The 17,052-nt window shown below is 54.1% G+C and overlaps 1 protein-coding gene across 4 annotated transcripts in view; it reads right to left on the minus strand.

Moving 5' to 3' along the window:
* The window catches only part of SH3PXD2A (SH3 and PX domains 2A), a 238,199-nt gene that overhangs the window by 11,166 nt on the left and 209,981 nt on the right, over positions 1–17,052 (minus strand). For all 4 annotated transcript variants that reach the window (XR_010024035.1, XR_010024034.1, XM_063101874.1 and 1 more), the window contains 3 exons: positions 12,320–12,433; positions 7,895–7,978; positions 2,359–2,476 (listed from right to left, as the gene is read on the minus strand). Coding sequence is in view for 2 of the 4 variants with exons in the window: in XM_063101874.1 (XP_062957944.1) it covers positions 2,359–2,476; positions 7,895–7,978; positions 12,320–12,433 (316 nt within the window). In the remaining 2 variants the exon portion in view is untranslated. The remainder of the gene's footprint in view (positions 1–2,358; positions 2,477–7,894; positions 7,979–12,319; positions 12,434–17,052) is intronic.

Below are 17,052 nucleotides of genomic sequence, written 5' to 3' on the forward strand. Positions count from 1 at the left end.
GAAAGTTCAAGTAGACGGTAGCTTCTTACACTCACATCACAGGAACATGCAGACAGGCTGTTCCAAGCTCACCTGCTGGGGCAGACATCAGTGAACAAATGGATGGAAGTCAGGGGGCTGTCCTGGCTTCCTGATGTAGTGCAAACAGAAGCACAGAATTTCAAGGGTAGATGGGAGCAACTAGTAAAAATGCCTCTTCTTCACATGAGCCAACAGCCAAGGCTCAGAAAATCAAAGCAAGTAGCAGGGAGCCACACAGCTAGCTGTTGACAGCATCTGGCAGTGCCCAGTGCCCTTGTATCTTGGAGAAAAGATGAAGATACAGCCACAGCCCTTGCCAATGTTTTTCTATGTGAACACTGTAGAGATATAGGGAGAGGGGTCTCCTGCAGTGATGGTCAGGCCTGCTTATAGCCCTGAGTGCTCCCATTTTAAAGCCCTTTATGTTCCTCTGGGGTTACATGGATAAAATTAGATTCCAGGCAGAGAAATGCAAGGGAATCAGGAGGGCTGTATGTGTCTGGGTCCAACACTGCTCACATCTGCTTTCCAGCTCTGGAGCATGGAATGACTCCAGAGGAAAGCAAACTGGAAAGAGAGGGATGGAGAGAGTGTGAGGGAGTGTGTGTGAGAGAGAGAGAGAGAGAGAGAGAGAGAGTGTGTGTGTGTGTGTGTGTGTGTGTCTGTGTGTGTGTGTGTGTGTGTGTGTGTGTGTGTGTGTAGGAGTGGGGGGAGGAGAAGACAGGAAATGAGGATCAACACAGCCTGGAATGTTGGGAAATGGCATATTTAAGGGGGTGTCTGGCAACATTTTTAAGGTGGAATCTTTTCAGCAGGGTTTCTTAATTCAAGCTCCTGATAGCTAAAGGACTAGGCCATAGGGACGAGAGCTGACTAAAAGAAGCTCAGAGTGACTCCTTTGGTCATTTTAGAAAACTAAAAAATGATAAACTAAAATACAACAAAAAATAAAAGAAATCAAAATGAAGCAGTCTTGTAGATAACTTCCAGGCAAGTGAACTAACCTGCCAGCCTGCCAGAATATTTGTTGGCCTTTCCATGTCAGACTTGTAGCTGTTGGATTTTCGGTTGGCTCTAGTTTCCATTGCTTAGAGAACATACAAGTTTAGGGGAAGTGGCTTTGGGAAAAACATATCCAGTATGTAGTCCCATTCCATCTAACAACACAAAGGGACATCTCAGCTTTTCTGATAAAGGCGACAGGGTAGGGTAGGGGGCTATGTCCCCTCAGGTCACACTAAGGTTCAGTCTCCATGTGGCCAGTGACTTTCATCCTATCCCTTGGCATAGACTAACCTTTAACACCATCGTGTTCTACTATGTCCTGAGCAACTGTTCCATGACTGCTCACTTCGGTCACAGAGGTGCCACAGCACAATCTTGCCACCTCTGTGGGAGACTGCTCAGAACACACATCCTGCCCACAGTGGGTCTGGGGTTCCCTAGCATGGTGGACTGAGGCACAGTCCCCAGAGCCCACAGATATGGAGCTATCTCTGTCAGCTAGTTACAGGCAGAGAAGAGAGAAGCTGGGCAAAGTCACCACAGCTGAGCCGGTTCCAAAAGAACCAAAAGCATTTCCTGAGCAGGTCCCCTGGAGGGCAGAGGGGGCTGGAAAGGCAGGTCTCGGTCAGGTAATGGAGAGTGAAGCCCACAGGGTTTAGTTTGCTTTCAGAAGATCAGGAAAGCCCCTCACTCCCCTACCCACACCCCCAAATGAGCTTCCTAGCTGGGGGGTGTGGTTAGGCCCTGGAAGAGGAAAGGGACAGGAGAAGGAAGGAAGAGACTGGCTGGAGCTGGGCCTGGGCTCAGGTCTCATGCTGCCGCAGCCTGGCAACCAGCCCTGCAGGCAGAAGGGTTGCATCCACCAGGCATGGATGCCAGAGGCCCGTATCTGGGTCCCTGAGTGTTGAGCCATAGAGGCTGCCTCCTGGGACCTCAGCGAGGTGTGTGGATGCCAGCACTCCAGGCGACCCTAGCTGTGGAGCAGACCAGGCAGCCAAGGCCAGACGCAGCAAACCAAATTCAGATGTGCTGAACTCTCCTGGCAGATGCGTAGGAAGGGATTGCACCACTGCCTGAAAGCTGAGCTGGGCCCCTGTGCCCTGTGGCTGTGGCTCAGGCTCTGCTTTACGTGTCCCGGAAGAGAAGCCGCAAGATGAGCACTCCGGTTGAGCTTTTCAGCTGTGCAGAGTTGGAGCAGCCACGGCCTGTGCCGTGGGCACAAAGCTGCTGCCAGTATCTACCTGCCTGGTGGCCAATGCCATTTGGCACTCGGCTCTGCTGCCCAGGGCGTAGGTGGGAGAGAGGCATCCACTCCTCTGCCGGGGCTCCTACCTGATGTACCACCAGCCCTCCAAATTCTTCCGAATCACCTCCACGGTGACGCCTTTCTCAAAGCCAATCTCGTCCTTGCTTTGGCTGGTGTAAGGCTGCACAGTGACGTACTTCTCCTCTGTGGGTGGGTGGGGGAAGCGAGAAGGCAAGATTATTTGAGGTCGGGGTACAGGTCCTGCTTCCTGTCCCCTCTTCCTGGCCTGGCTCACCTGCTTGCCGAGGTGCACTAGGTAAGCACTGGCTTCCCCAGGGAAGGGAAGGACCAGGCCTTGGGGGTGGCAGTGGGGAGGTCATGGGGGCAGGGGTCACTGCTGCTCCCAGTGTGTGCCAAAGCCAGCCAGGACCCAGGTTGCCCGGCAAGGCTGTGGGCAGCATGGAGTTGGCTCTCCCAGCCTGATAGCCAGGCTGCCACCTGGCCCCTGAAGCTCGCTGGGCTGAGGGTAAGGTTAGGAGGAACCTGCCCCTCACAGGGTCTGAGTCAGGAGGTCTGAGACCAATGCTGGGTGTCCCTTGAAGCCTGTGGCTTGCTCCTCCTCAGATTGTGCCATGCTTCCATCTTTCCCAGATGTGCTCTCCTAGCCCTGTCCCCACCCTGACCTCTGAAATTCTTCCTTTGTCTGATCTTCAGGTGGCCCCAGAGGCTCCTGGCTCCTGGGTGAAGCCCTCCCTGAGCACCCAGCCCACCCATTAGCAGCTGCTCACATAATGTGTTCAAGAGGATTCCACAGAACACGAGTTCTATAGGAGTGGTTACATGTTGCTATGGATTGAATCGTGTCCCCCAAAGTTCCAGATATTAGAAAATTAACCCCCACTATGACAGTGTTAAGTGGGTGGGAAATTCTATTAATTGAAAAGTAAGGCCTTGAAGAGGTGATTAGACTGTGAGGACCATACCCTAGTAAATGGATTAATCCATTGATAGTTTAATGGTGGCCATGGGTGTGGTTCTGATGGCTTTAAAAGGAGAGGAGTGAGGTTACTCTCTCTCTTATTCCTGCCATATTCGCCATGTGACACCTTGCATTGCTGTGAAGAATCACCACCCACCAACAAGGCCCTCATCAGATGTGTTTCCTGAACTTTGGACTTCTCAGTCTCTGGAACTGTAAGCAATAAATATTGTTTCTTTACAAATTACCCTATCTCAGGTACTTCTGTCATAAGCAATAGAAATGAACTGACATGCGTTTTGTTGTGATAAGGGACCTGTGGCCAAATGATCACGAAAATGCCCACGGTGAGGCTGTGACTTGTGGGCCCTCACTGGGCCAGTGTGCCTGTGCGTCCTCTGGAGGAGGGCGTGCAGAGCTGGCCATGTGCCTGCTGCACAGCCCCTCTGGAGAGTTCCAGAGAACCTGCTCTTTTCTCATGGATGGGACTTCAGGATCCTGCTCAAGGTTTCCCAAGGCACAGGAAAAGAGGCACCTTGTAAAATCTCAGGAAGTGCGTGGTGGGCTGGCCCGGGGAGGCAGGGCCTCACAATGCTTCCCCTGCTTTCCTTCAGTTTCCCTCCTGGCAGGAGGCCCTGGTGCCTCCCACTCGGGTCCTTGCTCAGGCTTCCAGAGAGGTGTTTCTTCCATGTCTGCTGGGGTTCAGCTCTGCCTGTCCCAGGAAGCCTCTGGCAGGTAGAACCAGAACCTGGGTACTCCCTGGCTCTGCCCAAAGCTGGCTGGCCAGAGACATCCTGCCTCCTGGATGAGACCCTCCCTGGAGAACTGCTCAGCACTCAGGAACACACTCCCCTGTCCCTCTTCTTGAGAGCAAGGGGTAGAGACAGAAGGGGGAAGAATTGGTGGTCTGGCCACACCCTTCAGGGGGGGTGGGCCACCCTGAACCATGCTGTCCTCTTGGGTCTGGGTTCTCTGTGGGGGCTGAGACAGGGTCTGGCACAAAGTAGAGTAAGAGACTGTCAGCTGCATCAACGAAGAGAAAGGAAGGGCTGGGCAGGGGAACCGAGTGGGAAGCTTTCTGTGGGCTCAAAGCAGCAGGATGCAGGAGCAGAGCACCGGCCTCTGGCCTGGAAGGCCCCTCCTGGCTCCCAGCTATGCAGCTACCCTCTGGACTCCCCAGCGGACCCTGACCAGCAGCCTGCCTGAGCCTCTGGCGCCTATAGGGGAGGGGGCAGCTGCCGCTCCAACCCCCAGCTGCGGGAGGGCCATCTGTCCCTTCTCCCCTGGATTATCAGGTCCTGTCTGCAGCTCCCTTTGTGGTGGAGATGGCTGCCCTACTGGGCTGCGAGGATGGAACCAATGGGCCACTGACCATATTCAAAAGCTTCCAAAAACCAAAAGGTGGGTGGTGACCCATGGGAGCCTGCAAAATTATTCAGCATGCTCTTTTTCACTGCAGGCCTTTCTTGGCATCAACCTGGGGAAGGCCTTGCTCTTGGAGGCTTCCAGATTCCAATCCAGCCATGCTGGGGATCACTGCCAATGCTGCCTGAGAACCTTGTCCAGCCAGATTCTGACTCGGGCCTTTGAGAAGTTCAGGGCTCTACGGTCCCCCCCTCCGCTCTCCTGCCTGTCCTGGTCCTGCTCCATTTTCCAGTGGGGCACAGTAAATCCTGGCCCAGGCAGTGGCCAGAGGGGCAGCGCCAGACCCTGGGAATCTAGGGTTCTGAGGTTAGGGTGAGGAGAGGCCCAGGCTCCACATTCTGCCTTTGTTTGGCTGGGCTATTTTTAAGTCTGTGGTTCAAGCAGGAAGCCATCATTAAAGTTTTCCTAGGCAAAGTTGCTTTTGCAGAGAAAAATGACAGCCCTTCTTGGGGGAGGATCAGAGGAACCCTGCCCTGCCTCATGGCAGAGCACAGGCCTCATGCATCTCGGACGGTCTCAGCCTCCTGGCGCTGTTGGGCCCCAGCCCCCCAGGTTGTGCACAGAAGACGAGTCCTGTGGGCCATGGAAGCTCCTGCTTTCTCCTGACCTACTGAGGGTGGGGGAGCAGAACCAAGGATATCAGCTCTGGCCATTAAAGTTGAGTGGCTCTTGCAAAAGGCTCTGTTCTTTGGGGCTCTGGGGTTGCAGTGACCATAGATGTCCTGGAGTTTAGGTGATCCTTGTAATCGAGGGAGAAGCAGAGACAGACCCTCCACTGGCCACAAACCCCATCGGGGGGCAGGCCAGAGAAGAAAATGCCCAGACAGATGGAAATGGCCTCAGTGGGAGGCTGAGTCATTCATGTTGGTCAGGGTCTCTAGAAGACATGCCCCTTAGGAAACAAAGTTGGGGCAAGGGAAGCTTTGGGCTCCAGGGGGCTCCTCAGGGCTTCTGGGGAGCACTGGGGCTGTGGGCACTCTGACCATGCCATTGAGAGATGGTGGCAAGCCTGTCTGGTGAGGACTGACCAGGCAGATGGCCTGGTGGGTGGGTTGGGGGGAGGTGGACAGGCCTGTTTTGGTTTTGGAGGCAGGGGCTGGAAGTCCTGCAGTTTCCAAACCACAGAAGCCTCCTCCTTCCAAACACTTTCCCCTCTGTCAGCAGTCTCCCCAGCTCCCCTCCCGGCCCCCACAACTTACCCAGCCCCACTGAGAGGCCTTTCGATTCCAAAGGCCTGGCTGGCTGGGGGCCTGGGGAGTGGAGGCCCCAGAGAAGCACTGGTTTCTCTTGTCTAATTATTCAATGACCCACTGCCTGCCTCCCCCAACCAGCTCTGCTGTTTGCATTGAAGTATCTCCCAGCCAACTCTCTGCAAGTTTTTCTTGGCTGCCTTACTTAACTTAGTCCATAGGGCTAAGACTGGGAAATTGTTATTTAGGTTTCTTACTTAAGAGAGAGAGAAAGAGGCAGAGAATTTGTGGGTTCATGTTTGCTTATGTATGATCATTGTAGAATTATGCATTTAGTTAGGTATCTGTGTCTACGTATATCCCTGTCTGTCTGTAACTGTGAATATGTTGCTATGTATATGTGGTATTAAGGGGTTATGTATATGAAGCTATATGTACTTGTGGGTTTCGCTGCAGAGGAGTATATGTGATGCGACCGTAAAGTTAGTTGTGTGTGATGCGTTTGTGATGGTGTAAATAGCACGCAGCACAGTGTGCGTGTGGTAGCATGACTGCAGTTAGATATGTGTATCTGTGGTGGCTGTGTACATGGGACCCTGGATGTGCAGCTGGGGGGAGGGGAGGCTGGATATGACAGGCACTGCAGTCACATCTGTGGCTATCAGGGCTGTGCCCAGGTGCGAGGACTTCGCCTGCTGCCTGTGTTCATGTGGCTGTGGAGACAGTTGTGATTGGGCTCAGTGTGTGATGGTGTTTGAAGAAGGCTGAAACTTCACCCCTGCTGTTTCCGGGCCTGTGTCTCACTCTTCTTTGCTGCCGAAGCTGGGGGCTGCCTCCCACCCGACCTCCAGCAGTGCCGTCCCGCCCCTCCTAGCCTTAGGGCAGCCTTTTCCTTACATTTGGCCTATTCTTGATGTTTCTACAACTCGGCCCCCTTCCCTGTGTCAGTCTCCCAGGGTCTAGCCCATGCTCCACCCTCAGGACAGGCTGTGTTTCTCATGGCCAGCCCTTGGAGCCCAACGCCCAGCCAGCCATAGGCTGTGGCCACCCAAGAACCCAGGCTTCCTGCTGTCCTGAGCCTGGGGCAGACACCAAGACACTCCCACAGTTACTTAGAAACAAGCTTTGAGGGTGGGGGTGCGAGGCACGGGCATCCCTGTGTTTTAGAAAGGCCGGGATCATTGCACACCACTCAGAGGTGACAAGCAACTTCTAGCTGTGTCGTCACTGTGAGGAGCACACTCTGCTCTTTGCGGGGCAGGAGAAACTGGCCACCCACTGACCTGGGGTGTCTAGAGATGTTTAGGGGTCTGTTCAGAGGTCCACTCCTCCTCTCCCTTACTTTACAAGTTCCTGGATGCTGGAAAGGCCCTGGGCCAGAAGGCTCTGAACCAGCAAATGTCTCGGCTCCCTGATCAGCCTATGTGCCAGGCCAGGGTCCTCCTGAAGTCCCAGTGCTAGTGCTCTTGGCTGGACCTGACCCCTCATCAGAGCTTGCTGGGGCTGCGCCCTGGTGCCAGGCTGGGTCTGGCTTTTGCTCCCTCTCCAGTTTCCGTGGAGATGGCTGAAGGAGGAGGTTGAGGGCCGGTCCTTCTTTCTACTCTGTTCCCAAACAACCAATAGAACAGCTTTGGCTGTAGGCGCCCTTTCTCAGAGGGAGGAGGCAGGGAAGGACGGGGGAGTGGGGGGGCCCACACAGAGATTTAGACACGCTTAATTCCTTTAACCTGTAGCTTCCAGGGCAGATGTGGCCTTCCTTAGAGGCCCCCTTTCATCCCCTTCTCAGGCCCCTCTTCCTTTTTGGTGGGTCCACAGCTGTGTCCTAAGTTCCATGACCCCCATACCCAGGATGTTGACAAAGACCAGTGCCACCCCAATGCCCAAGCAGCCCCCCACCCCTGCCGCAGTAGGTGAGAAAAAAGCCTGGCCCGTGAATCTGGGTGAGAAAGCAGAGCCCAGAAAGGAGGAGAGGTGTTAGCGAGAGACAGGCGGCAGCTGCGGGGAGGACAGGGTGGCTCCTGCGGTCACCTCGGCTGTGCTGCCTGTTGACCATCCCGCCCAGGGTCCACCGGCGATCCAGGCGCCGCAGATGGGCCTTGCGTCTCTTGGACACTGGTGTGGGAGATGGCGATGGAGCACGCGGCCAACGGGAACCGGCGGAGAGAATGCAGATGAGGATGAGATGGGGGGGGATGAGGGGGAGGGAGGGAGGTCCCCACGCCCAGGTCACCATCACCTGGATGGAGCTGGGGACACATGCCTGCTGGATGGGGGCAGATTTGACAGATGACATTGTTGGCACATGGGGGAAAATCCAACTGAAGCCAAACCCCTCAGAGCTATGCCCCTGAGCCTTGGACGTGGCTGAAGAATTTAGAATCCCAGTCCTCAGAGATGAAAAGGCTCCCAAGCTCCAGCCCAGTGCAAGGCAGCTCCTCAGCTGCAGCCCCAGGGGTGGAGAGATCACTGTTTCACCCACTACTGGACAGTGCTGATTCCAGGACGGTCTGGGGTCCCACAGCACTTGGGCTTACATCCACTCTCTCACAAGGGACTGACTGTGAACTTGCCACCATGGGCAGATACCATGTATGGAAGAATGAGTGTGCCCAAGAAGACTCTGGGTGTATAGTTCTCATGGCCTTGGGTTGGTTTCCATCTTTGCTTTCTCACTTGCTGCCACTGGATCGAGTCTCTAGAGAGCAAGGACTTTGCCTTTTATCTCTGCATCCCTGGGGCCTAGCACAGTGCCTGGCACATGGCCAGGTCCCAGGAAATGTTTGCTAAATGAAACACACACCTGGACAGATGCCACAGGTCCTGGATTTGTGACTGAGGCCCCACCCCTCAGCTTCTCACACTCTGGGGTGGCATCCTGCATTGGTCCTCTGGTTGCTGTGGCACAGCTTTGAGCCCCCGAGCACCCTTCTGCTCAGGCCTCAGCTGCAGATGCCCCTGCCTTGTGGGACACACTGGCAACATGGACACTGGACCAGGGCTCCAGCTGGCCCCACCTCCTGGTGCCACAGAAGGAGGGTGCCAGGCTGCCCAGGTCTGGGAAGGGAGGGAGGCTGGTGGGTGGGAAGAGACAGACCTGGGCCAAACCCCATTGAGGCCTTCTAGGAGTATTGGCTTTCCCAGAATGAGGAGTGGCACATTTGACCTGCCTCTTAAGAGCAGGAGGCCCGGGCAAGAGGCTAGGAGGTATGGATTATAGTCCAGGCCCCACTGCCAGCAACTGGTATCACCCTGGGAAGCCCACCATCCCTTTCCAAGCCTGTTTCCTCATCTGCTGTAGGCTGATGCCACCTGCCCTGCATGAGCCAAAACAAGGGGCTGAAAGGGCTCTGGAGAGTGTTAATCAGGTCCCATGTGAGGCCTCCTGGGCAGGGTGGGGTGGTGCAGGTGTGTGGGGCTTCTCTGTGGTGACAGAAGCTTCACCTGATGCCCAGACCATGGGCCACCTTCATGGTAAGTGACATTTACTCACTGCATGCCAGGTCCGGTTTAAACCATTTACAAAGATCATCTCACTTGAGCCTCACAAAAGCCCTATGTGGTCGGCACTAGCCCCTCTTACAAAGAGGGAAGCAGAGGCCCGGGGGCATTAAGGAACCCTGTGTCACACACCTATGTGTCACGGGCAGCAAGTGAATCCAGGCAGTCTGGCTCCAGGGCCCAGATGCATACCCAGGTCTAAGACTGGGACAGAGGGGAGGGTGGGGTGCTGGGGAATCCGGCACTGGCGGAGCGCCTGCCCTTGGGAGAGCGTGGGCTGTTGGCTGATCCCAGCGTGAGCCTGCCAGGGAGGAAGGCTGGTCATCACTGGCAACTGTGGGGCCCGGCAGAGACCCAGGCTCTGGTCTGGGCTCTGCCAAAAACTAATCCGAGGGCTCAGCAGAAGTGACACACCTCTTCCAGCCTCTGTTTCCTCACCTCTGAGAGGCGATGATGTCATGTTTTATTAAAGCACCTTGTGAATGTTGGGCTTGGACTCTCATCGCTGTCAGTGGGTGAGAGGGTCTCAACCCCTTCCCTGCCGCTAACATTTCTGAATTCTACACAGCACACCTGGCGCCAAGAGAAACACGAACATACACTAGAGCGTCTGTTAACAAAAACAAATCAGATCAGCCAGTTGTCTCTTTTCTTTCCAAAGCAACGAAGCATGAGCTGTTAGGGAAGCTTTCACAGGATGCAGCCTTCCAATTTGTTTTACAGGGCTCAGGGACCTACAGTGGGATGGACACAGGGATGGGGTAGAGATGGTTGGAGAGGAAACCAGGGCAGGCTAATCTCGTGGCCACATGGCTGCAGGTGCAAAGTGACTGGTGGACACAGCACAGCAGCTGGGGCCTTGGTGTGGGGTGCCTGGCCCTGAGCCCTCCTGTGGATCTGGGAGGGAATTGCCCAAGATGTGATGGTGGAATCCACAGCTGTCCAAATGTTGCCAGGGTTACTGGCACACAGGCCCTCTCAGAAGTAAGCACAGGAACCTGTTTTTACAAGGGTCACCCTAGTGCGTATGTACACACACATACACATACATCTTTGTATATACAACCCCACTGCCTGATTCTTACTCCGTCAAGGCCAAAATCCTCTACAATCTACTACCATGTGTTCCGTGCAAAGCACCTGCTCTGTGTTTCAACTAGGCTGGCATCCGTGTCCCCACGACTCTCTGGTTCTTTTCTGCCCCAGACTCTGCCACAGAGTGCCCAGGTTCTCCATCATCTACCCAACATCTCCATTCTGACCTTCCTGGTGTAGCCTTCTCAGCTGGGGGCTCTGATTGCACAACACAGTCTCCTAGAGTTGAGTTCAGAGCTGCCTTCATTTCTTACAAGTAAAATGCTTCACAGAGAGGCATGTGGCAAGGTGCAGAGGCCCAGGGGGCAAAGGGGGCCGACCAGTGTCCAGACCTTACCAGGACAAGCACATAACTAAACATCTCGAAGCTTCAGTTCTCACAGCTGGAAAAAGGGGGACAGCAGCAGTGTCCTCTCAGGGTAGTGGGGAGGGCATTTAAAGCACCTGGCCCAGCCCCTGGTGCTTTGTGAGCTATTGTTATTTCTGAGCCCCTGCATTCATGCCCTGCAGAATGTAGGACTAGGTAGGAGGGGAGGCTGGGGGCTGCAGGCAAACTAGACCAGACCCAGTGCAAGGGGCCAAGACATCCACAGAGGCAGAGGTATAGTGGAGCTGGAGTGGAGACGGGGTGCAGGCTCATCTCCGGGGCTCAGAGAGCAGCCAGGAAGGGGCGAGCAGCCCAGCGTCAGCACACAAGCCCTCCTGGATGGGGTCTGATCCCTAGAGACCCGTCACCTGGTGGATGCACATCACAGGGGCTGAGGCTCTGGTCAAGGGACTGAAATTCAGCGTTGACACAGGAGGAAGGGTGGGGCCCCAACCGCCTGCCGAGTAACCGACATTTAGGGGAAAGATGAATAAGGAGCTGGCGCTTGGCAGGCTGCTTATTTTGGCCTGGGCACCGGTTGTGTGTGTGTATGCGTGCGTGCCCGGGTATGTGTGTGTGTGTGTGTGTGTGTGTGTGTGAGACAGAGTAGGCCTGGAGGTGGCCTGAGCCCTGGGTGGCAGGCCTCCATCCCTCTGGCTCTCAGACACATCCATCTGGACCATCCCCATCAACCGTTAGGGAAAGAATTCCTGCTGCCAGGCCCTGGGAGGTTTGGAAGTCATTAAGAGCAGGCAGCCGGGGACTGGGGGTGGCCCAAACCTCCCGGACTTAGTCTGTTCTGGGGAATACCAAATTTATAGACGGCTGGACTGCTGAGGCAAAGCTGGTCTAGGGGACAGGGGTGGGGGCAGGCTGTTTGAAATGTAAGGAGAAAGACCCAGAAAAACCTCACCAAGCCAGAGTTCATAAGGGAGGCTGACTGCACAGGGGCTGAGCCACCCTTAGTCCTGAGACACTGAAAAAGGGCTCACAGAACAGCCCAAGTCTGCACCCTTGGCCAGGCTGACAGATGTCCAGCACAGAGGCTTCTGAGAAGGACATGCACACAGCCCTTTGGGATCGTCCTTGCTGCAGGGAGCACAGTGTGGGACAGGGGAGCAAAGGCAGGGCTCCATGGGGTCCCCCAGAGGAACCCAGGGCTTCTGGGAGAGGGAGGTTTCTGGGGGAGAGTGTCTAGCCTCGAGACTGTTTCCCAGTCTCTACCTGAAAGTTGCCAAAGCCTAAGGTTCACACCCAAACTGACTTTCGCCTCTATTTTTAGTCTCTTGTGGGGGCCAGCACGGACAGGCCTGGGATGGGAGGTGAGCTTATGGGCTGGTTTCAGTGAGATGGGATCCCAAGGAAAGGGGCTGGGATATGGCCCAACTCACTTCTGGGGTTCTGATGGTTTTAGGGAGAAGGTTGGGGAGCTGTCTCCAGGAGGGGTTGACTCCAGAGGCAGCCAGGCCTCCCCCCTCCTCTGCAGCCCTTACCTTCCCCAGTCTTGGAGGTGTTGATGTCCGAGTCATCCCGAGTACCATTCTGGGCCTCCAGGTAGGTGGCAGGGACCCAGCCCTGCTCCTCAGAGGTGCTCACAAACCACCAGCCTGCAGACAGGACAAGAGAGAAGGGGGTAATGAGAGCCGGCAGGATATCTGGCAGGCTGGGGGCAGGGCAGGGAGGGAAAGAGCGGCGCAGAGGGCAGGGCACAGAGCCAGACAGCCTGGGCTCCCGGCACACGCCGGGTGCAGGTCCAGCCTCGAGGAGCCTGTACCTCTTCCAAGGCAGAAGAGACCAACACAGTCGCTGAGAAGAGGGCCTGATAAACCGCGACCCACACTTACACCAATGTGTGATGAAAAAATTAAAAAACAAAATAAAAATAATGGGATGTCGAACATGTGGAAATGATCCTTCAGGAAAGGCCAGTGGAGCCGCAGCCATACACACAGACTATTTAGGGTCTTTCAAACCCATCAGGACCACCGGTGTGGCTGCAGTTTGGCCACCTTCTCTGCTTTCACAGACATCCAGGCATAAAGCCTCACAGACACTCTCATGGTCAACCATTTCCTCTTCCCCATCATGGGCCAGTGGTATTTTCACATTGCTCTATTCACAGCTGCCTGTGAAGTGTGCTGACACCTCAATCACAGCAAGCGGCACTGCAGCTGCCACATGATCCCTGACAATCACAGCCAAATGGTAAAGCCTTGTTCATTTTAATTTGTTCATTCAAACAAACATTTACTGAGCAAAGTACTCTGAGCACCAGGTCTTGGGACACCACAGACTGCCTTCAGTGTTGCCTTGGGTTGAATGTTCCCCCCAAATTTAATCCCCACTGTAACCGTTGAGGGTGGGAAATCCTGTTATGGTAATTGAAATGTGGAGCCTTGAAGAGGTGATTAGATTGTAGAACCAGGCAGTAGTGAATGGATTAAAAATGGTGGTCATGGGTTTTCAAAGAAGAGTGAATGAGGAGGTTACTCTCTGCTCTCTCTGCTTCCACCATCTTGCAATGTGAGACCCCTGGGTCACTGTGGCCACCACCAGAGATCTTCCTTGGACTCTGGACTTCTGAGCCTCTGAAACTGTAAGCAATGAATTTTGTTTTTCTTATAAATCACCCAGTTCCAGACATTTCATTATAAGCAAAAGAAACGGACTAATATAGAAAATTGGTACCAGAGAAGTGGGGTGCTGCTTATAACAAATACTCGAAAAGGTGGAAATGGCTTTGGTTGTTGAGGAGAGGTTGGAGGAATTTGGAGGAACAGAATAGAAAAAGCTTACCTGCTAGTGGTAGTTTAGAGGACAAACTATGGGAAAGCATGGGGAATGTTTTAGAGACTGGTTAAATGGTGGTGACCAGAGTGCTTATGGAAATATGGACTCTAAAGACCATTCTAAGGAGGTCTTGGACAGAAATAAGGAATTTATTGGAAACTGGGGCAAAGATCAACCTTGCTATGAATTGGCAAGGAACTTGGCTGATTATGTCCATGCCCTAGGACTTTGTGGAAGTTGGAACTTAAGAATTGTGAACCAGAGTATCTGGTGGAAGAAATTTCTAAGCAGCAAAACATTCAGAAAGCTGCATGGTTACTTCTAATAGCCTACTGTGAGTTATGATGGCAAAAGCATGACATAAAGCCAAAATTTTAAAGAGAACCAGAGTGTAAAGACTTGGAAAATTTGCAGCTGGACATGTGGTAGAGATTGAGAGAGCATTTTCAGGAGAAAAATGCAACGGTGCTGAGAAGATTAGTACAAAAGTAAGGGATTATCAAGAGAAGAGGAAAAGGCCTTGAAGGCACTGCAGAAGCCTCTGATGCCAACCCTCCTGTTATAGGCCTAAAAGCATAAGGAGACGGAATTATCTCAGGGAACAGGCCTGAGGTACCCTCCATGGGATCACTTCTTAGGCCTACTTCGGGATGCTGCTTCCAGCACCAGCACCCCAGCTGCTTTGTTTACTCCATCTGTGGCAAAATTGGCCCCAGGTGTGGCTGCACCCACAGCTTTGGAAGATACAAGCCGGAAGCCTTGGTGGTGTCCACATGGTGTTAAGTCTGCAGGCTGGCAGAGAATGTCAGAGCTGTGAAGGCTTGGGAACCTCCACCCCGATTTCAAAGGATGTATGGAAATGTCTGGAAGAGAACCCTGGATCCCTGTCACCAACACCAGATTGTTCCTTGGACTTTGGACTTCTGAGCCTCGGAAATAGTAAGCAATAAATTGTTTTCTTATAAATTACCCAGTTCTGTGTATTTTGTTATAAGCAACAGAAATGGACTAATACAAGTTGCCTTCCTGGAAGGTACATTCCACAGGATCCGGTCGTCTTCCCCATCCCTTCTTCCCTGTCCCTAAAGGTAATGTGGCACTGAGTCTCTTTTCTGTTCATGGCAGTGCTCTCCATTTCCTGCTGGGAGACTCCAGGGCTTCTCCCTGGGGAGCATTTGTGGCTTGGTCACTGACCACAGCAAAGTGGTCACTCAAGGAGGAGACATGTTGAGGGGTCCTCCCAGGCATCCCCAGGCTGGGCTTGGCACTGGAGGGTGAAGGAGGCTGCCTGATGGCTGCTGTGAAAGCAATGGCAAGGAACAGAGGAAAACCAAGAGTCCCAACAGGGGAGACCTCAGGACTTCCTCCCTTAGAACCCGGGGCATCTCCTAGGTCTCCAGCCAGGTCCCCACTGCCTCAAATGACAGGTCTAGTCCTGAATTCCCTCTGTCTGTCACCCTTTTTGGGGGGTTCCACAACCTTCTGCTTGCAAATCAACAAAGCCCGTGAAATGTCCTGGCTCAGGGGTCTGGACTCTTGACACAACCCTCTTGAGACCCATATCTGGCTCAGGGGCCTTGGGCGGGCCATTGCCCTTCTGGGATCTCAGTTTCCTCCTCTGTAGAGAGATGCTAGCTCAGACACCATGGTCCAGGGCTGCTGGGTATGGCCCATAGACTCGGTCCATCTCTGCCCAGAGTGAGAGAAGAGAGGGCAGCAGGATCTCTTACCGAAAACGCCAGGTCTGGCCCTCCGTTCCCTGTGCCCATCTCCCTCCCCCAGGCCCTCACCCTGCCAACACAGCTGGAAAAAAAGCAGCTTGAGCCAGTGAGTCACAAACCATTGGAGTCAGGGAGAACTGGGGACATGCCCCCAACGCTGGTGGAAGTGACACCGTAGGTCTTCCTTTCCTTCCTGCTGTTGCTCCAAACCCTGTGTCTCCCAAGATTGCCCACTTCTCAGACTGCCCATGTCAGGCCTCCTCCTGTCATGTCTACTTCATAAACATGTACATAAGTGTATGAGACACTATGGCACAGAGTGACTGTGGAGCCTCGATTTGAACATGAGCAGGCTGACCCCTAACTCCATGTGATACTGCCTCTGCAGGACCAGGCTAGGCAGGCAATCTCCAGGGGGAGAAGCCCACACCAATTCTCAGCTAAACTCTCTACCCCAGAGGCCCTGAGACTTCCTGCACAGGGCCCATCAGCCTGGGGCTGGAAGAGGGCAGGCTTGACATACATCATTCATTCATTCATTTATTCATTTGGCAGCTAGCCAGTACATGGACAGGCTTGCCCTCTTGTGAGAGTAGCTAAAGTCACTGAAAAACTCATGGTGACAGGCAGGTGCTGGCACCCACTCGTGGGGACAGGACAGCGGGCATAGGCAGGTCAGAGGCTAGTGGACACACCACTGGGAACTTCTGACAGTTCCCCGGCCTCTGGCTGGAGGTGGTTATTAGAACACCAGACACCTGCACTCACTCAACTTCTGGCTGATAAAACTGGTTGCAGGTGGCTTGTAATTCTGTGAACTCAGGAAGGGTCTGGACCATGATTGGGGCATGAAGCACCCTTGAAAGCGGCTATAGTAGAGGATGGATGTTCATCCTGGGGCCAAGGTGAGGCAGGAGGAGGTGGTCGTTGGCACCAGGGGAACCCCTAGCTGACCAATGCTTGCACCTTGGACGTTCTAACATTTGGATTAACCAGAGGGGCCATTCCTTACATTCTCAGCCACTGAGAGGAAGGCTAATAGGACCACCATTCACTGACATGGTATAAAGGGTTGGACTATCCACCTCCCTTGACCCAGGAAGATCCTGAGCTCCATCAGCTCACTAAGGAGTACCAGGCCCTATCTCAATGATAATGTCTGAGTAGGACATTTCTCTGTCCACCCTTTGCAGAGACGATCACTGGGAGGCAGAGAACCAAGGCCTGCCTACTCAGGGAGAGGAAAGGAGGAGCAGCCAGTGCAGGCAGGGAGCATTTCAGCTGCTCCACGGCCCGGGGGGATGCCTTCCTTCCCTCCCTCTGCCAGACTCGGGTGGGTAAAATACTACATGGGCTTGCGTGTCAATTCCCTTGTCTTTTGCCTTGTCTCACCCACTGCCACTTGCACATTCTGAACCTGCCAGTGTGGGACCAGAGAGGGCTGCTTGGAGCAGCACTGCTACCCTCCCTGAAGCCCAGGCCACATGGTTTGGTTGCTCAGAGGCTGTGGCTGATGGAGACCCCAAAGCAGTGAGAGGGCATGGACTTTGCAGGGGTCTCTGCCTGGGATGTCTTTTTCCCTTCTCTCAGACCTTGGGGGAGCACTTTCAGGAACGCCAACAGTCCCTACCAGGAAGCACCAGGCCCAGCTGTTCTTCCACAGACCCTGGAACAGGGCTGCCCCATCTCCCTGGGCTTTTGTCATGTGACCCTGT

This window comes from Cynocephalus volans, chromosome 7, assembly GCF_027409185.1.
Source record: "Cynocephalus volans isolate mCynVol1 chromosome 7, mCynVol1.pri, whole genome shotgun sequence".
Lineage (NCBI taxonomy): Eukaryota > Metazoa > Chordata > Mammalia > Dermoptera > Cynocephalidae > Cynocephalus > Cynocephalus volans.